This window comes from Cheilinus undulatus, linkage group 4, assembly GCF_018320785.1.
Source record: "Cheilinus undulatus linkage group 4, ASM1832078v1, whole genome shotgun sequence".
In the NCBI taxonomy this organism is placed as follows: domain Eukaryota; kingdom Metazoa; phylum Chordata; class Actinopteri; order Labriformes; family Labridae; genus Cheilinus; species Cheilinus undulatus.
In genome coordinates this window covers 45,290,057-45,311,990 of record NC_054868.1, presented here as the reverse complement: position 1 = coordinate 45,311,990, position 21,934 = coordinate 45,290,057, and the positions used below count along the sequence as shown (strand labels likewise).

The 21,934-nt window shown below is 39.8% G+C and overlaps 1 protein-coding gene across 1 annotated transcript in view; it reads left to right on the top strand.

Moving 5' to 3' along the window:
* Positions 1-21,934, top strand: part of grin2ab (glutamate receptor, ionotropic, N-methyl D-aspartate 2A, b) — a 227,224-nt gene that overhangs the window by 185,536 nt on the left and 19,754 nt on the right. Inside the window, exons 12-16 of the mRNA XM_041785148.1 lie at positions 742-895; positions 5,954-6,079; positions 12,371-12,600; positions 13,244-13,404; positions 20,304-20,491. Coding sequence (XP_041641082.1) covers positions 742-895; positions 5,954-6,079; positions 12,371-12,600; positions 13,244-13,404; positions 20,304-20,491 — 859 coding nt within the window. The remainder of the gene's footprint in view (positions 1-741; positions 896-5,953; positions 6,080-12,370; positions 12,601-13,243; positions 13,405-20,303; positions 20,492-21,934) is intronic.

The window sequence follows — 21,934 nt, the reverse complement described above, 5'->3', positions numbered from 1 at the left end:
AAAGGTTTGTTTTTGTGTCAGCTGTTATTTTTAGAAGTAGTTAAGGTTGATGATTTCAAATGCAGCTAGTCTGCCATCATTAAGCCGCAGTCTTTTCCTATATTCCTGCATTTTATGTGGCCAATATTGTCTCTTATCGGTGCTTTAAACTTCAAGTAAACACTGATTGAAGATAAAGATTACAGCCCTCGACATTTAGGAGGTATTTCGATCCTGGAGATGATTTATTTATTCTCAGATTAAATGAAAGCTAAGTGCTGTCACATTAAAGCTCTTAAAGGTCAAAAACTGCAACATAAAATGTCTGATAATGAAACCTGACAATATGATCCATGGATGGTGGTAATGTTTCCTTGGGGCTGGAAGCTAAAGACCTCAGTTTATACAATTAAATGTGAAAAAGCATAAAATTTTACTGCTCACTAAAAACGACATCTGTATGAGCAAAAATCTTAGACCGTCAGGAGACATTCAGACAGAAAGGAGCGATGGCACTGTGAAAAAGACAGCTGTATTTTTATTTCTCATGTGGTATGGCTGAAAATGCCCCCAACTATGGATGACATTCTGCGCTTATACCCTCAGTCGCTGTGATATTTTACATCAACAATAAAAGAAGGGAAAAATCAAAGGAGAATTGTCTGATGTCCCAACATTTGCAAAGCTCACTATATTTATCTCTGTCCATGCAGGTTTTTTAGTCACGCATTCACTGATGCCATTGTTCTCTGTGTCGACCAGGTGGTGTATAAGAAGGCGGTGATGGCCGTCGGTTCGCTGACCATCAATGAGGAGCGGTCAGAGGTTATTGACTTCTCCGTGCCCTTTGTGGAGACTGGCATCAGCGTCATGGTGTCACGCAGCAACGGAACCGTCTCTCCCTCAGCCTTCCTTGGTACATCTATCTCCTTTTGTCTCCTGAAATCAAAATCACTTTCTTTCTCTCTATTGTTTTTTTTTTCCCTCTGTCTATCCCCGGTGAGCTGACTACTAGGAGAAAAAGAGGGAGGGGCTTACATGTTGGCAAAACCCCACGCATAAAATGGAATATTTTATTCAGACAGTATATGCTGGCCAACTTCCACTTGTACCCTGACTTTATCTGGGCCTCAACACCCTGAGCACATAAATATTTCTAGCAGAGCAGAGGAAGTGGAGTGTGCCAGCGTTTTTTTTTTTTTTTTTTTTTTTTTTGAAAACTCAGCTCAGACAAAGCATTCTTGATACCTTCTCTCTCCTCCTCCTCTCCTCCAGTTGTTCAGATGACTAGAAACTGAAGCGTTCCTCTGTGCTCGCCTAATGTATTGTATTGTCATTGGAGCGAGACAGGGAGCGAGGGGGTGTATTGGACCATGCGTGTGTTGGTCCCAGAGTATCAAGCCATGTGTCAGTATGCGTGTAAGTAAAAAAGTGTGCGTGTGATACAGCAGGAATGTACTAGAACGTTTGTGTATTAAGTCAGAGATGTGTGAAGAGTGGATGTGCTTTGGCCGTATGAATGCTAATAATATTAGTTCATTTAAAAGGGACAGAGCATGTTAATGAACAGAAGTATAAAAGACAAATGTAAACCTGCAAACTTCACAAAACTGCTTACACATTATAGCTATTATAAAACAAGACTGATGCTGTAATACAATTTTATTGAACATCAACATTTCACCCCTTCTGCATCGACACATCGCTGCGTTCAGGTCTTGCACTGATCAAAGCAGTGCAGTAGGTCCTCTCCGGACAGTTCTCAGAATGTCTGTGGTTCTTATCTTAATCTCGGACACAGACTCAAAACTTTGAGCACAGATTCAATCATAGGAAAAAGGAATGTCACATGGTGCTGGGTAAGGTGAATAGGGAGGAAGATCAAGCGCTGTGATTTGTTTGTGGGCCAAAAACTGCTTTACCAAGAACGCAGTGTGAGCTGGCGGGTTGTCTTGATGAAAGAACGAAACCATTTTTCCACAATCATGGTCTCTGTCTTCTGACTTTTTCTTGCAGTTTTTCTAAAAACTGTTTGTAATATTGTTTGTAATATTGACCCACTCCTCCAGAGCTAAACCCTTAATGTCAAAGAAAACAATCAACATGGCCTTGGATTTGGACTGGCTTTGTCGAGCTTTCTTCATCCTTGTTGACAATGGTGTTTTCATGCATTGACTGCTGTTAAGTTTAAGGATCGTATTGGATCCAAGTTTCATTGCATGTTTCATCTCCTTCTTTAAAAAAATTGGGTTTCTATCACTCTTTTCATAAATGTCTTCACAAAACTGCTTGAGTTTTTCCTTTTGATACACAAAACAGGTCCAGTACAAAAAAAAACAGGCTGGTACAGTGCATATGCATCTGCTGCACAATAACTTAACAATGTAATTGGAAAGTGCAGTGGAAGGCAGACTAGTACAGCATGAACATACATATGTATGTGTATGCACACGCTGCTGCAGCAGCAGTGGATACAGATTTGATTTGGTTTGAGATGGATCTTAAGATTGGTTTTGAAGTTGATATATGTAGGGCATTCCCAAATGGCAGGCAGCGTAACGTTCTAGATGTTACTGTTCCCTGACTGACAGCGCAGACTGTCCAAAGAGCAGCACCTCGCAGTCTCTTCTGCAGTTGTATACAGATACTGTGTCCAGAGCAGGTATATTCAACATTTTGAAATTGTCAGAACTTCAAAAAAAAATTCTCAAGTATACAGCAACAAGATATGAGAATAGTTTTCAATGGAGAAATTTTTAATGGTCTTCTTAAACCAAAGTGTCTGCAGGGTCTTAAATAATACTAAAAGTTTGTAGATCAATTTAGCAATAATTCAGATTTCTAAAAGTATTAAAAAGTCTTCAACAGAAGAACACAAGGTCTTTGATTTTCAATTTTTATAACAGTTAAAGAGTTTGTAGGATAGTGTTGCTACTTTTGTTTTTACATTTGACTTTAAACAGAAGTGAGATTCTGATAGAAGATTTGACATCAGTCTGGTTTCACTGCGCTGTGGGTGCATCCTTAAAGCTCCGTCATGCCCCTGTCTAGAAAGCTAACTGATAAAATGACGTGCGCACTAGATGTCTGTTAAATGCAAGTTTTCTGAGAAGTAGTTGGAGGGGAAGGTGTTGGAACTGTGGCTGATACTTGTTAACATTTTATCGGACTTTTGTGAATGAGAAACAAAGAAAGCTTTATTTGCAAACTACAGTAACAAATACTATCTTCATTATCGGGACTATGTACTCACATTTATATCTTACAATCTGCACAAAACATGCACATAACTGTGGCACTCATGTAACAGGTTAGAAGTTAAAGATGCAGTGAGATATATGGAGAGGGTCTTGACAAAGGGGTTAAAAATATTAAATTTAATATCAGACTTTCTGTGTAGAGGGCACACACTGATGTCACTTTTAGCACGTGACATGACTGCTCAGTCAGGCTGAGTGGTGAAACATTCTGAAATGTGACTGTCTGCTCACTGGGTACAGATGAAAACTGAAGAATAACACACTAATATCCATTTAAACTGTAAACATTTGGGCTTGACTGAGATCCATACCGTTTCCGTATGACACAGTGGATTGTTGACATTGATATGTGGTTTAAAGGCCCGCTCAGGCCACATAAATTCAGCCAGATTTTGGCCCCACTGCAACATCAGGGCACATCCCCAAACGCCGGGCCAGATTATAAGCATCAAGAACGACAAACGCTCTTGTAGTGTGGCATAATCAGCAACGTGTCAAAGACGGCCCATCTCCATGATTTAACAAGACTAGCATGTCAGATTTTTTCCTGCATCGTCATCTAGTTTGACATGCCTGACCCGACATCAACAGTGTGAATCCTGATACCTACCAATAGGAGAGCATTTGCTTCTTATCTTTGTGTTCTTATTTACCACAGTGACATTGAATAAGTTCCCACTTTTTCGACCTGTGTCTCAGAGACAGTGGTGAAGTCAGCATACGATGAGCGGCTGGGATCACACTTGTAGTGTGGCCAGGCTGTTGGCCAAGATGGGACAAGATTTTCATGGCATAATCTGACATGGTACCGCCATGAAAGACTAAAAACATTGTATAGTCCGAGCCGGCCTTTAATCACGTTTGCTGACATTTCATGGACCTGATTTTAAGCTCACAGAGTAGAGCCTGAAGGCATACATCAGCTCAGGGCATCAGTGATGGATGTGAAACTGAATTAATGTCAAAGTTTAGGCAATTCAAGGCTTAAGATCAGCTGTTTCTCTTCGTTTTAGTGATTCTTTTACACCTTTCTGCTATAACTAATCTGTAAAAGTATCACTCTGTGGTTGTTAAATATGTTTGCAAAGATTCAGGGTGTATTTCAAAACAAGATCAGCATAGCCTGGCTGTCTTACCTTATGTGGTTCAAATCTAACAGTAGGTACACCTTCATTTTGTTTTTAATGTGGCCATTTCACATAGTACAGCTCTCAACTTTCATATAATCCTATATGAACTGCTATCATTTTGATTGCGTTCACCGCCACCACTGGGGATTTTTCTGGTACTTGAGGGGATTGTGGACAGGCCAGGGGCACATACTTTTGTTAGAAAAGCCTGAAAGGTGATTTTTGCATAATATGTCACCTGTAAGAGGAAGGAGAATGGAGTGGAGTTTAGCTTATATTCATCACTAACTGAATGCTTGTGACAGCCCAGATTTATCTTATGGCTTTATTAACTCACCGCTATGGCTCAAAACATTTCTATAAACGTATTAAATCAGCTGAGAATATGTGCCAACAACAGTGAACGGCATCAGGATGTAGTTATTAAAAAGTTGTTATTTTGCAGCTGAAATTAAGCTTTTTGTCGCTTACGCCGTACTGATTCCTGTCCCCAGTATGAACTCTGTGACGTCACATCATACTCTCTATATAACCTGTCTATAGTGACTCTACTGGTTTGAGTGTGGTGATGCCAGTAGGTGACTGGTTAGTCAAACAGAATTCAGTGTGGGAAAAATTCAAAGCATGCAGAAACATTCTGGCAGCATTTCCTGTCAGCGACGCCCTGATCTGTCTGAAGTTAGATATATTAAATTTGATTGTTTAGAAATCTTTTTAATGTGTTTTTGAATATGAGAGAAGAGTCTCGAGTGACACCAAGGTACTTGAATCCATTTGCCAATTAAGCTGCACTCCTCTCAGGAAAACATGTGAATGTGTGATCTTTAATAAGAGGCGGCTGTTTCGTGTGTCTGTGTTTATATAAAAGAGTATTGTATTAATGTGAGTGTGAGAGCGTGTATGTGTTGAGCCTGGGCCAGGGTATCAGTGACGGTTCAGTATCTCTCGCACTCATATTAGTGGCACCTCAGTGCACAATCTCTCAGGGTTGGCTAACCCTGGCAGTCACATACTTACACATATAGTCCACACACACGCACAAACATAGACACACATGTGATTTGTCTAGGTTTGGTGTCTCTGGCTCTCATCCCGCTCTCTGAACTCCTGCCCCGTTACACACCAAACACATGCAGGCTCACACATGAAAAATCCCATACACATGCCCACAGCAGGGCACATCAGATCACTTGGAGTTTGATTCCTCTCTCCTCCCCTCTCTCTCTCTCTCTCTCTCTCTCTCTCTCCCCCCTTCTTCCTCCATCTCCCCCCGCTCCAGGCCTCTCCGTCTCCCTCTCTCATCCAAGGGAATAATGAGAAATATGGAAATGTACTCCGTCAAACTCTCTGTGACTAACTCTCCCTCTCCTCCCTCCCTCCTCTGTCTGTCTCCCCCATCTTTCTCTGTCTATCATCTTTTCCTCCACTTTATCTCCCCCTCGTCTCTTTTGTCTTTTATTGAGTCTGTCTCCTCCTCCTTTCCATCCCTCACTTTTCATGCATCTCCTGCTCCTCCTCGGTGTCTGGCTCTTTCTCATGTGCTCGATTTCTCTTTAACTCTCTCTCTCCTCCTTCCTTTTTTAGAGCCCTTCAGTGCATCAGTTTGGGTGATGATGTTTGTGATGCTGCTCATCGTCACAGCCATCGCGGTCTTCCTCTTTGAGTTTGTAAGTCCACTGGGCTTCAACCGCAACTTGGCCCAAGGCAAAGGTAGGTTCACACGCACCCAGACAATCAGGAATATCACACCAATCGTTTCTCCCCAGAGCAAGAAGCAGAAAATCCAAGCTTCCCCCTGGAGCAAAAGAAGTGACCTATTAATGCTCTGACTACAGACAGTTCAGCCCTAACATTTTTATCCCAGAGTTACACTTATCCAATACTTTAATCTGAGGCATCATCAGAAACAGGAATCTGGAGCTGCCCTGCTGGCAGTGAAATGAGGGAAAATGTTCTGATCAAACAAATTTACATTTTAAGAGGAATTCTAGGTGTTGCAAGGGCAGGATGCTCTTTCATTATTTTTTGTACAAGCTCACCTGGACATGGTTAAATAAATCTTACTGATGTGTACTAAACAAACAAATCTTTAGGATTTTATGAAAGGAACCTTTTTGTTTTCTTGCCAAGAGTAGGACCAGAAGTTCACACAGATCTCTTTACTGAACATGAAAAGGGGAGCATTATTAATGTTATAAATCAACTTAGTCAATATAATTTGGCTTTTTTGCCAAAAAAGACAAAAAAAACTCTTTAATGTTAAAGTGTAAACATATTTCTACAAAGTCATGTCAACTAAATAAAAATATATAATGTAAGATAAGTGATTGCATAAATATTTTAACCCCCTTTAAAGCTAATTCATCAGAGGTCCAGACTGTTGATGCTAGTAGTCTCACAATTAGTGAAATGAAGATCATCTTAGTGCATTGAATGTGCCTCGAGTCATTGTGCTATAAAGACGCCTGTGTCTGGAAGGTCCAGTCACCGGTTTATCAGTACTCTTGGCTCCCATTACACCACAAAGACAAAAGAACACTCCAAGCAACTCAAAGAAAAGGTTATTGAAAAGTATGTTTCAGGGGATGGTTACAGAAAAATTTTCAAGGCACTGATGATGATCCCCTTAGTTCAATTAAATCCATCATCAAGAAATGGAAGGACTATGGCACATGTGTAAATCTGCCTAGATCAGGCGTCCTCCAAACTGAGGGATCATGCAAGAAGGAGACTAGTGTGAGAGGCCACCAAGACACCTATGACAACTCTGAAGGCGTTTGTGATAGTTATGGCCGGAGTTTGGTTGTACTGTAAGCCGGTATATATGATGGTTTCTGCTGGTGTAGAGATTAGCTCTGATGTAGCTGTAGTAGAGCGCTTTAATAGTAAGAACTGGGCCAGAGGAAAGAGCCACAATGACAGCTTCTCTTGGCAGAGCAGATGTTTTTGCACTTCTCCAGACTGGCTTTGGCATGAGTTTTCCACCAGCAAGCTCCACTGTTGATAAAGCACGGCAGCGCCTGTCTGTCAGGCTCAGGTTACTACCAGATCTCACTACCTCATCTTGTTTCTTGTCTGATTGGCCCATATTGAATGTGATGGATGGATTATTCTTCCAATCACTTTCCCAGAATTTTTGGAAAGGTCTATATAAATCAAACAATCAGTCAAACAATATTTATATAGCACTTTTCATACAAGACAATGTAGCATAAAGTGCTTTACAAACAGATAAATTAAAACAAGATTAAAGGAAGAATGATCCAAACCCACTTCGCCCAATCTTCTAACTCACCCACCCCGCAATCCGTACACAGTATTGGCAAAATGCATCATTGATAAAGGACACTAGTAGAACAGGAAAATTTATGTACCCAGTACGCACCGAGGAAACACCGTCTTAAAGGTTTAAAATGAGTAAACACTGGAGGTGTCATCAAATCAAATATATGAAATAATCTATCTGTCATGTCAGGTCACATCATTAAGGATCTTTGGTGTTTTCAATGATAGGTTCCCTGGAAGCTACTTTAGTGGTATTATGTTAATCAACAGCAATGGACAGAGTTCTCCTTCCTGGATATGGACTAAAGCTCACCACTGTGTTCATGTTCTTTAGCTAAAGGAGCTCATTGATGTCCATATTTCCAAGACAGAAGAACTGAACCAAAATGACCATCAACCTTTGCGTCCTTTCTGTGTGTGACTTTCTTTCTTCCGGGATGTTACTGTGCTAGTTTTAGTGTCTTCTGAATCTATGTCAAAAACCCTGCATCCTTTGGCTATTACATAAAGCAAATAAGACACTACTAGTTAATGCAAATAGAAGAGGAGTTACAGGACATTCCCAACATTGGTCCTACTGTGCATGTAGCATTGAGCAGAGAGACTGTCCATGTCAGGCGAGACCTCATTACTTTGAATACTTCATTAGTGGTAAAGGGGAGGAGGTGTGCCATGGTGCTGCAATTAAGGAAAGAGGATGACAACCTCATAATGATGACTGAATTTCTATTTGTTTTTGCCCTTTTGGATGGCTGAAGAGATACAGGAAATGTGGAAAAAGAGTGCTAAAAATACATGCACGAAACGGTTACTGATTAGTGGACTCTGTAATGGAGTGCCTGCCAAACCAGCTGAGTTCAACCAGCACCCCATTTTTACAGATTCTGATTTGATTTCAAGAAGTACATGTAATCAAATCAAAAATTACAACAGCAACTACAATCCCAGTCCTCTGGACAATGAACTACTCCATTTACACATCCAATCAGCGAGACTTTGCAGACCTTGCAGGAGAGTGCTGGCAGAGTAAAGTCTTTTTAATGTCTCTTATTGCTTTTTTTTTAATTTTCTCTCAAGCTGGTTTGGAAGATTTTCCTTTCATGTAGTTGTTCTGAATAATGTTAAGATAAGATCAGGACCCTCATTCATCAACTGTGCATTTGCACAAAAAGTGTGCTGAATGAGTGCACACGAAACTTCTTACATGAAATGTAGTATTTTGCACATTTACAGTATTTTTTTTATCTTACATGCACAGCTCCAGCCATGCTTGTGCACACAATCTAGTAACAGAATTCTGAAACCACAAATAGAAAGCATTACGAGTGTCACAACATCAATACAAGTTGGCTTTCCTCAATTTAAAGCACTCATTAAGTTTGTCAAGTTTGACACAGACTCATTGCCTAATTGGTGTCAGAGTTTTTGAAATAAAGCTTTGTCAGGTATTTGAAATGTACTGCCTATGCTCATCTGGCTGTATTGAAAGGTTTGCCGAACCATGCGCTCTTCAGGGAGCACGTTTTAACAGGATGCACTGATGTGTTTGGCTCAGCTCGTTCTGTTGGGATTGTCACTGCTCGATCATTAATCCCCCAGGGAGCTGATGATGCTGAAATTGCAGCGTCCACTGGTGAAAAGTATGTGGTATTCTGTTATCCTTCAGTTGCAGATACTTCCTACCAGTTTGCCATGATGTGTTTGTTTTTTTTCTGTGTTCTTTTGCAATGAGCTTTTTATCAAACTTCTTCTTCTTGATTTCTGAAAGTGTTTTCTTCTCTGACCCAACAGAATTTACTGCATTTGTCACCTTCTCTGGAGCAGCATGTTCTCTTTTGTTATCAACCCCCCACTAAGCGAACAAACAATTCATTTGGTTCACTTACTGCGAGAGTTATTGATACTAAGTTTTTCTTCTGTTTTTATCAACCTCATCCTTCTTCATTTTCAGTTGTTTTTAAGCTCCTTTTCTTTGCTCTCTTTACTGTGATTTCTGGGAAGTAAAAACAACTTGCATGGTCTTTACAAGGATGTGTTGTCACCACATATGGTTTGATTTAAGGGTTGCTGAATGCAAATCTTCCTGGGTGTGCAGACTTGTGGAAATTTCTATGCATTGTTGATAAGTGATGGCTCTGGAGTTTACTTCATCTATGAGTGGGACTTTGGTGAGAAATATCCTTGATATGCAGTGGCAGTCTCCAGCCAGAGTGTGACTGTAGACCAGGACAGGCAGCTTTGGTTTCTGAGAGGGCCACATGACTTTTATTCTCACTCCAGAGAGTCAAACTGACACAAAATGTGTCATATTCTCAATTTGACAGTTATAATTAATTGAAACTAAATGAAAAGAATAACTGTGTAGCTTTTATCACAATTTATCATCCCATTATATATATATTTTTAAAATTCAAATGTAAGTAACTAGCTCTCTTTGCTTGGGATTAGTTTTACCCAGGGGACCTTCGGTGATTTGGAATAATCACCCTGGATGTCTGTGTTTGTAATCTCATGCGAATCAACCATGTCTGTAATAGGGAGTAAAAATTCCAGAGCAAATTATCGACCATATTTCAGCGCATACATACTGTAGGTCCACAGGTAAAACTAATTCTGTGCACATCAGCATCTTTATAATTTAGGGTGGTAATCATGTTTTTTAATGTGGGTTTTTCCACTCCTTCTTCTGATCAGAAAGCATAATAGAGGCCTCACAGGACATGGTGAACAAAGTTTTGACATACATATGCTGTTAATAGTGCTTTTCTTTCAGTTAATTCCAGCTCATGTTCAAAAGTGACTTTATTTTACTTCAACTATTTATTTAAATTCTACTGTCCAAGTGTACGTAATCGCACAGCTGCTCTCTTAATATACACAGTGCTTCTGCTCTGCCTCTTCTCTTAAAAGGTGCCTGATCCTATGTTAGTATTATTTAGCTGTACATTTCATACACAACACATTTGATTTGAAATGTGTTGCTTAACATTCAGTGATTAGACTACAACAGCTGATCTGCACAGGGAAGGTTGTTGTTGGTGCGTGACGATCCCAAATTAATAGAGTGCAGAGTAACATCGGCAGCATCACCTGCATAAAAATGTTGAATACATCAGGAAATTGGTTCATAGTTAAAGACAAATCATCTTTCTCTCTCATATGAACAGGAGGAATGCTTGACTTTCTTTTTTCCTCTTCTTCTTTGTCTGATCAGTTGCAGATTCACTCAGGTACCATGTCTGTGATGTGTAATGGAAGAGCTAGGGGAGATTTTTCACTAGTTTATTGGTCATGGACAGCTTTTTATATAGCTAAAACATGTTCAGTATGTACAGGAAAAAATCACTTAAGCACCTGGTGTCTATTGTGAGGTCTGGTTAACCGAGTGTAGGATACATGAAGACAACATCACCTGCAGATCAAGATTTGCCTAACAATGCATTTTTGTATGAACTATAGAAGTAACAATTCACTGTTTTCATCACTGCAGCTCCATGCTTTCCTTTAGAAATGTCACGAAATTCGGGTATGCTGCAGACTTCACTTATCCCGTGCAAATGCATTGTAGCAAACACTGACATCAGGGGGTAATTTGTCAATTATCAGAGGTCCACAGGTAATGCTAATCCAATGTGAATAGTGCTATTGTCAGATAAATACATAATTTAAGCCAATTTAAAATACTATCAATGCAAGCAAAACAATACTTGTTTTTTTATATTAGTGTATTTCACTTACAGATCTATTTTTTATACAAGTGATGCATGTAGAATATTTTTACAGCAATAATTACCACCAATTATATCTCTGAACTTCACACATAACCATAATCAAAGACAGCTACAGAAATGTTTCTATTTTTTCATTTTTAAATGGCAGATATTGTTGTATTTTCTTCATTTTTATTATTTCTTGAAATTGTCTTTTTGGCCACACTGAGTGAGAAGGAGAACTGCATGCAGCCCATTGGCCTCCTCTTGCCCACCACTGCTGTGAAACGTGACATGGCATACACTGTAGCTGCTCAGAAGTCAGGAAGCAAACCTTATTGATTTCTGTTTGGAATCAGTGTTGATTTGCTTCAATTTAGAGAACTGCTTGATGCTGGAAACACAAATTATGTTTAGGATGTTAGCGTGAAAAATATCTCTCTATTATGGGTCACTGCAATTATGTGTAGGTTGCTTTAATTGGTCAGTGGAACTTTTGTTGTTTTCATTTACTGATTGACAAAGTTATTGATTACTTGTGACACAAGCAGATATCTGTTGTCTACGACTGTCATGGAGTGTTTGCTGTATGCGTAAATAAAAATGACTGACAATAAAAGCATCTCATTTGATTATATTCACAGTGTCACCCCCTGAAGGAATGTTTGTACCCTCAAACTGAAGCTTTTTTTCTGGATGTTTTGTAGTAATTGGTTTGAAAAATAGTCCTTCTAAAATTAGGAACAGCACATATGCAACAGTAAGCCTATAATTCACCCAGAAAAAATGACTTAAATATGTAGTACTGTACTGAATTGACTTATCACATAGCTGACAGTTTTATCCAGTACCCTAGAATCAGACTCATTATATCGACTGAAAATGTGGGTTTAAAATTTCACATTCCTACAGACGCTCTAGGGTTTCTTGGTTCTTCTGCACAATCTTTTTTTAATTTTCTCTTTTTTAATTTCTCCATCTGCTCCCCTGCTTCTCTCCCTCGCAGACCCACATGGTCCCTCTTTCACCATCGGTAAGGCCATATGGCTGCTGTGGGGTCTGGTGTTCAACAACTCTGTGCCGGTGCAGAACCCAAAGGGCACCACCAGCAAGTTCATCGTATCAGTGTGGGCCTTCTTTGCTGTCATCTTCCTGGCTTCCTACACTGCCAACCTGGCTGCCTTCATGATCCAAGAAGAGTTCGTGGACCAAGTCACCGGACTCTCGGACAAGAAGGTGGGTTAACAGCAGATGGACACACAGAGATACACTCAGAAGAAACTAAATGCATTCACAGTCAGGGTTGCTCTTGTAATGGATGCCGGCCCTGCGGCCAGACAGGACTCTCCGGGGAGTGCCCTTGGGCTTCAACAGTTCAACCCCTCTGGCCGTAGCTGTCACCAAGCTAACACTGCCAGCGCAGCAGACCCAGGGGCACACGCACACACATGCAAACACACAGGCTGCATAGATCAAAGATGCCTGGGTTTGTGTGTCTGTGTGTGGAGTTTGCAGAGGCTGGCAGTGTCAGCAGAACCCCAGCCAGTCTTACGCTACATTGGACACACAATGATGATGACTGATGAGTCCACTCCACTGTCTCTCCCTCCTCCTTTCTCCTCTGTCTCTTCTTGTCACTCTCCTCTCTCCTTACCTCTGTGCGTCTCACACTTTTACTCCCTGTTTTACACAGACTCTCTTTCTTCCCCTGGTTTTTCGCTTACCTTGTCCTGTCTAGCTGTCATTCAGTCCAGCTCTTTGCCTTTTAGCCTCTTTGTGCTTTATTTCTTTTAATTTTTCAGTGTTCCCGTCTCCTCCTGTCACTGCTCTCTTTTAACAATCCGTCTCTGTTTTGCTCTTCATCTTGTTCCTTCTGCAGTTTCAAAGTCCATACTCCTACTCCCCTCCGTTTCGCTTCGGGACGGTTCCTAATGGCAGCACCGAGCGCAACATCAGGAAGAACTATCCGGATATGCATCAGTACATGACCAAATACCATCAAACCGGCGTGGTGGATGCGCTAGTCAGCCTCAAGACTGGGTACTGTAAACTTGTCAAGCTCATTGACTTCAAGTTGAGATATATTATACCTGAGAGGATAATTCTGTTTGCCGACAGCTTGCATGATTACAAACATGTGAAAACAAACAAAAAAAAGATATTGCATCAAACAGAACCCCAGCCCCAAGAGGCACAGCACTGGCTCCAGCTAAAAAGCAGCAGTATCTGTGTTCAGTGGTCCCATCACTGAAGGTAAAATGCAGAGGCTGTCTGTAAGTGCTCATTATTGCATCTTGTTGCTGCTGGAAAGAGGAAGCTGCCAAAACAGGCAGAGAGTAATTTGTTCTGGAGTTTTTCTACCTTTATTCTCCCTCCTGAACACAAACTAATGGAGGGACGGCTGCAGCACTTTTATTTGTTCATTAGTTTTGTGGGCTTTGATCTTTAGGGTATTTTCCGCCACATGAATTTTTACTTTTTACTTTAGCGTGGCTGCAATTACTTCATTGATGCTGCTCACAATGGAACAAATTTACACAACAACAACAAACCTGTATAATTAATGTGTTCAGCTAAATCATCGCTGTTTATTTCAGTTCTTCAAAATTTGTCATTTAGGCAGGAGGAAACGTTAGCACATTGAAGCTATCGCATTCTCAAAGAAACTCATATAAAATTCCCTTTTCTTCGTCTATATTGTTTTCAAATAATGTGGGCCTTAAATGAATTATTATCAGAGATTCTCTGTGCAGTTATGCAACAGCAGATGCTCAATGATCCTATTTAACATATGCCCTTTGGTGAACAGTTTAATTCAAAGTGTTTTTATACTCATGCATACATATCTAATAAAGGAGCCCCAGGGGAAATGATTAGCACCAGGGTGTATTCACTGGCTTTCACAGGAACAGTTTTTTGCCCATAATTTAGTTATGAAAAAGGTTTTTGCTGCTGTATAGTCCTGTGATATCAGCTCCTTCTTTCATTGTGTTTGGTTAACAGTCATACATCAAGCTTCTCTTTCTGCTGAGCTCAGCCATACCAGGCCCACATAGGGGGATTGTCGCGTCAGATACAGATTGTGGCCCCATAGTTTGAATCCAGCGTGTCATGTCAGAATAATGACAAAACCTGCGAGTAAAAGATTACAGCTCATTGTGAACAAAGGCATCCCAGTGTGCTGATTTACTGCACCAGCATCCACATCGCTGAGCCACAGTCCGAAATCAGACTGAGATATTCAGCTCAGAGAAAACAGAGTTGTGACTAAGCCAACGTGTTTGTTTAAAGATCTGAGGAACATTGTTACAGTCACTGGCATAGATGTACATGTGGTTTTGGAGCAGAGACTCAGTAGTGCTTTGGTCCTTTTCTCTGAAGTCTGAGAGCTAAAACTTCATACAGTCTTTCCCAACTATCAAATATATACAAACCCCAAATAAACTGTAGATTACTGGTTCTCACCTGGTGGTTTGGGACCCTAAAGTGGGTTGCAGAGCTGTTTTCAGTGGGTCGTGAATTGGGTTGGGTGTTGTTTGTTTGTTTTTTTCCTAATGCCGGTGCTAAATTGATACTTTTTTAACCCCTTAAATATCTAAGGGCCCACCAGAGGGCTCCCCTGATCATAATAGTCCAACAAAAACAGCCAGAAAGAATCCCCACAATCTAAATCCACTCAAATATTCAGCCCAGAAACATCATTACATCATTAGATCTATGGACTGCTTTTGTATAATTTCAAATTTACTGTAACCTCAATCCTTTTTGGAGTCTCCAGTGTGAAAACCCCTTGACTTTTCCTCTTAAAAACAGGTGTAAAATCTTTTATTTTTATCAGCTTTGAACAGGGCTTCATGCTTTGGTCTGCTTGAGTTTTCCAGCTAACACCTCCCAGCTTTAGTCATCTACAGACTTCTGTTTCACTATACAAATTCTTTATGTGGTGTAGCTCAGTAGTAGATACAGTGAGTCTGACAGTTTGGAGAGGAACTTCAGGGTGTTACTTCAGGAACTTCAGGGACACCTTATTTGTGCTTGTACTTCAAATGGTTCAAACAGCATTCAATATAATTTGGGTATTCCTGGATAGGCCTTTATTGACTAATTTTACCTGGAATTCTAAAGGGTTAAAGGGAATCATGCATGGTTAGACAAATTAACCTTATTGGATGGATATTTGTATCTCTTATATACTGCATACATTGAACTAAAAACTTAGTAGATATCTGCACTTTTAGTAAATTTGAGCTTCTAAACTAACTAGGAGGCCGCCATGTTTTGCTCTGCACTGGTAGTCTAATGGCCACAAAGTTCAACCAAACTATTTCTGAGCAGAAACCAGCCATCTCAGACTAGCAGCCTATTTTGCTGCTTGCATGTGCTGTGTGTCTGCTCTGACATTTACCGTCACTACTTTTATACCCGACGCGAGCGTGCTCCGTGTTAGCTTTTTCTCCCTGCTATCAAGTTTTACCTCTGTAAACCTCCCAACTAGTGACTTAATTCAGTGTGTAGTGGAACAGTGCCAGGGGCTTTTCAAAATAAAAGCATTCTGTACAAACAAAGGGAGTGTCTCCAAAGAAATGCTAAAGTTGGCTTTTAACTCAAAGGGTATTCTAGCTGTGTTTATCTTTCCTCTGGCATATTGTACTGGTGTGGAAACCAAAAGCTTCCCAAATAGTAGACGTTGAACAACGAAACTGACACATTTTAGCTTGTGGCCTTCATTAAGGTCATCAAGAAGCAGACTGCAAGCATATTCTACTGACGTGGACGTACACATTTGCTACAACAAAGTAAATATAGCTCTCTATCATTTCCCTGTCTGTTTTGACCAATAACCACTTATAGGTCACAAAAAAAGGCAAGACCTTAATCCTCTGAATTCTCTGCGTGTGTGATATGGTGCTCATGCAGGCAGTCTGAAAGCTCTGAATTACTAACATGCAAGCGAAGCTAAAATCCGGGTATGTCACAGCAGAGATACACATCTCATGTGCTCAGTCAGTGAAAGAGCCAAAACAGCAAAGATATGGCATGGGCCGAGGAACGCTGTGGCCACGTGACGTCACACTGTCAGTGCAGACCAAAACATGGCAGCCTGCTGGTGAATTTCTAAGTTCAAATTTACTTAGAATGCAGCTATCTGTTGAGTTATTTTGTTCAATATACATATAGATGAGATACAAATATATATCCAATAACGTGGACTTATCTGATCATGTTGGGTTCTTTTCAACAGTTCTGAACCGATGCTATTGATACTAAGACAAAAAAGTGTGGAAAAGTGTGTTGAAAGTCACTGGGAGAATAAAAGCTGGGTATCATAGCTGATTCATAGAAATATCTTTCAAACATCCCAGTAAAACAGGAGATCATCAAAGGAAACAGGTGTAACTTCTCCATGTAAGAGCCTAAAATTCATACATTGGCTTTGTGTCATGTGATTGTAACCATGCCCTGCAGAAATAAAGTGAGTGCACCTAAATCACACAAATTCAGTAACGTATTTCTTTACTTTAATTTAGAGTGGAGCTGGGGGTTGTGTCTGGGTGGCAGGGTGCTGAAATGAAGCATCAACATTTGTGTTGTAACTCAGTCCAGTAGGTATTAGATGTATTGGTAGCTGTACCATGTTGGTGTCTGATTCTAATACTTACTCCTAATCACAAAGCTGTTTTTGGTGTCAAAAAATCTCCAATTTACTAAAGGCCTAAATGGACTTACTTCCAGACCTGTAATTTTACTCTGTTTTCCAGTGACAATGGGTCAGTTTTGGTTGTTTCTTTCAAATACAACATTTCATCTTCATTTCTTAGAATTTCAAAGCTGGTTTTCCCATGACACTCTGGAAATGTAACAAAATTCTAACATATTCCCAGTAGGGTAATAAGTATGCATGCATGTCCTCCCAGGATTTCTGCAATGATATACTTTTTAAACATTACTTTTTTTGGTCTCTTTTTCTTCTTCAGTCGTGTTGTGTTTGATCTAGGGTCCTAACTGCAACATTCTTCACTAATTAAGTTTGACTGTGTGAAATGTTTTGGAAATTTGGGTCACAGTTTCTCTTGAAGAAGCTGGTGGTGGGTCCTGAGGCTTGACCAGCTGAGAACCACTGCTGTAGTTGTTGTAAATATTACATGAAATTAATTAGCATCTAAAGATTTACATTAAAGAAAAGCATATGCAGCCATGAAATGGAAAACATGTATGTATGCTGTAATAATGCTTTGATGTATTTTAAAAGGCACACCATTCACTACTCAGCATATTTACACCAGTGTCTTTGTTTGATGTGGTCAGTAAAGAAGAACATTTCTCAGTGCATGCTATACTAACCTATAAAGCTCTCATGCTCCTTGAGCAGTGTAGGTCGTACCTACATGTGTCAGAATGCATTGTGCAGAGTAGCCTTTCCAGAACAATGGAAATGTTATATTATCCATGACATCCTCTGCACTTGTATTTCTGGATGTAGTCTTTCTGTTGGTAGCAGTTTTAAAGCTACTCTGCAGCACTACCAAATTCTAAAGGAAGAAATAACAGTGGAAATAGGCTATGGTTGTTAAAAGCAAAATAACACATTCCTCACTTTATTGTGATCACCAAAAGAAGGGTAACAGATCAAAAAATAATCATTTTAACCATTAATTAGATCCTTCTTTAGTTAAAAACAGTGTGCAGTTGCTGCCCCTTTCCCAGCTGATGGCCTTGTCAAAATGGGAGTGCAAAAAATCATTTTGATATTTACAAAGAGAAATGTTTAAGCAATGGAGAGGTGTTACTACGCCATCAGCTTTATGTCATTAGTCACCATGAATGATAATCCATACTCTTACTATATTATTTATGCATGCACATTAAGTACATTTTTAGGACTTGTTCATTAACAAAGAGGTTGTTCAGGTGTGTGAGTCTGAAGCAAAACAGGAGTAGAGGCCAAAGAACTTAACGAATATGTACAGAACTGCCAAATCACAAAACAGTCACCTCATACACATGCAAGGATTCATGCTTTTTAGGAACAGTTCTGCAATGGAAGTTTAAATCTGCTTTATCTTATCAACATTTGGCATATACTGGCATTGAAACCTTGGTTGGAATTAGACCATTTTTGACCGATCACTTTAAATGGCATCACACGTTTACAGCCTGATGCAAAATGACAGCTGACATAAATGATCATCTGGGCTGATCAGATCATATTGCCGATCACTGCTCAGTTAAAAATGCTGATATCAGCTCAAATCAGATAAACACAATCAAAGGTTTGAACACACATGCGCTAAACCAAAGATACAATGGGATGAAAAGAATAGAAAAGGAATAAAATACAATATGATACGATATGATATGATACAACACAGTACGTTAGGATACGGTATGGTAGGATACTATACAATACAGTAGGATACAATACGGTAGGATTTGATACAGTAGGATACGATACAATATGGTAGGATACGATACGGTAGGATTTGATACAGTAGGATACGATACAATATGGTAGGATACGATATGGTAGGATACGATGCGATATGGTAGGATAAGATACAATACAGTAGGATGCGATACGGTAGGATACGATACGGTAGGATACGATACGGTAGGATACGACACAATACGGTAGGATTTGGTACAGTAGGATACGAATCATTATGGTAGGATACGATACGGTAGGATATGATACAATACGGTAGGATGCAATACGGTAGGATACGATGCCATACGGTACAATACGATATAATACGATACGGTACTCTTTATTGTCCTCTAGTGGAAATTTGTCTAAGACTCCAAGTGTTGCACAAATACATATAGCTGTCACCACAGTAATAAAAACGTATGTCACAACAATCCAGACATAAACCCAAAATCCACAAGTACATGGAGTTGCAATGTACTTAGGAAAAAAGATGTAAGTACATATTGTAAAACTTTCTTCCCCATTAAACCCCCCACTAGTACCTTAAAAAGAGCTGAAGTTCCCCAGGTACACAAAAAAACCCTGATATGTTGCTACCAAAAATACAAATCAATTTGAATAGTTTTCACCATCCATATCCTAACAGAATACACAAGTGTTTTTACCGAAAGACCCTTGTATGAACTATTGATAAGTGTTTTATCATGATCCTGATTAGTATGAGTAAGCCTAACTTTAACAACCTCTGAGAACACAGACCCGCGCAACCCCCCCAGAAACCTCTGGTGCCCCCCTCAAGGAGGTCCGAGACCTCAGGCTAGGAACCAGTGGCCTAGAAAACACCCATGCTCTGTGGAAAATGTTGAAGAAACAGAGTGCAGACAGTGTTTTCTGATCACCAGCCATTAGTCTTTGCTGATCTGTTGCTGTCAGAGTGTCCCTATCTAGTGTTTGTTGTTTCAACCCAACACATTGGGTAGTTGTATACAGCCTGAGCTCCCCAATGTGCCTTCTAGTAATGCCGTTAAGTAACATGCATCACGTATAAGCATATATATTTATAAGAACGCCTGTGATGCATACGTAAATGCAACGTTAAACAGCAGCAGGCCTTCGAGGGGTTTCTCTTTGCATGGCAAATTCAATCTGATGCAGTGCTCTAGGAAATCATCTGTAGCTTCATATTTAAAAAACATACCCTGCAAAAAAATGCATCAGTGCACCTTCAAGAATGTTAACTATTCCTGCAATGTGTATTGATTTCAACTTGCTGTCACAGGTCAGTTTTGAGGATGAAGGGCAAGCAGTTCGATCACAAGAATGACTTCTTCTGTATTACTTAAACTAAATAAGTTTTGGTCGGCGACAGTATAAAAGCAATAATAATAAATATGTATATAATTTGATATGCACAGATGGGAGAGGGAAAAAAAGACTTGTTGGTCTAATTTCTAAATCATGCAGCCCCTGGTCTGGATACTAAATCTTAAATGTGCTTTTTTCCACACAGAAAACTGGATGCTTTTATTTATGATGCTGCTGTGCTGAACTACATGGCAGGAAGAGATGATGGCTGCAAGCTAGTCACCATAGGCAGCGGCTACATCTTTGCCACCACAGGTTACGGCATCGCCCTGCAGAAAGGATCGTACTGGAAACGCCTGGTGGATCTGGCCATACTGGGCATCATAGGGGACGGTGAGACACCAACATTCTTTTTTTTTTTTTAACTTTTTATTTGTAGTTTTTTAAATAGAACAAGAGGCAGGCGTAATAAAACATTTAAAAAAAAAAAAAAAAAAAAAAACCCAGATAATCATGAGGTCTTGGATTGGTCCAGACTAGAGGGCAGCAAAACTGCCTCATTCAAATGCAGAGTGCAAAACCTTGTGGTTACAATATACACATATCTATATATGTAAACACATACACTGATATACATATCCGTACAAACATACAAACACATGTGGCAGTTATCAAAACACCAGTAAAGCACTAGCTGGCCAAATAAAAGTTCCATTTTTCCCATCGTTTCTCTCCAAGCTCTTTTTGAAGTCGTATAGAATGAGTCATCTGTTCCAGAATATGCAGCTGTTTTACAATGCTAACAAAGAGACCAGCCGATGGACCATTTTTCTGTAACCAGCACTTTGTAATGGCTTTTTTGCTTGCAACAAGCAAGATTTTTAGAAGATAGGTATCATTACTATTGAGACCATTAGGAAGATGTCCAAGATAGAGGGATGTAAATGTTGTACTGATAGTAAAACCCAAAATTTTTGAAATAATTGCTGCTACCTCCTTCCAGAAGGACTGAATGAGGGGACAAGTCCAAAACACATGGGCGTGGTCAACCTCAGTCTCTCCACAATCCCTCCAGCAGGGAAGCTGGTTGCCTGTTTGCTTTGATCTCTGTTTAGGAGTAAGGAAAAAACGTATCAAGTTCTTCCAACAGAAGTCCCTCCATGTCCAGGAGTTTGTTGAAGATGACCGTGTCTCCCACGCTTTTAGCCACATTTCCTCTGTTATTGTAATGTCCAGTTCTTTTTCCCATCTTTGTTTAACATAATCCGTATTATCATTTTTAAGTAATAAGATACCTTTGTACAATTTACCTATGAGGCCTTTGTTGCTACTGGAATTATAAGCATCAATAAACAGCTGAACAAGTATTGGTGGTTCTCTTGTACCAGGGCCTTTCACCTTTTTACAAAAGTAATCACGGAGCTGTAAATATCTAAAAAAGTCAGCCCCAACTAGTCCAAATGACTGACATATGGTATCAAAACTGTTAAATTCCCCCTTTTTAACAATCTTACACAGTGAAGAGATACCTTTATAAGCCCATTCTCTAAATCTAAGATCTTGCGATGCCGGTGTAAAGTCTGGATCATACGCTGGCCATCGAAGTAGCTTAATCTCATTTTGGAGTTGAAAACTTTTGACTACCTCTGCCCATACTTTTAATGAATGATTTACCCATTTACTTGTTGTTTGTGACAAATCCTTTTCCCTCATTACATATCCAAGCACTGATTGAGTAGGTATATCCATCATGCTCAACTCCATATTCTTCCATTTCGCTATATAGGTTGGATTACACCAGTGTAAAAGGGGTCTTAATTGTGCTGACATGTAATA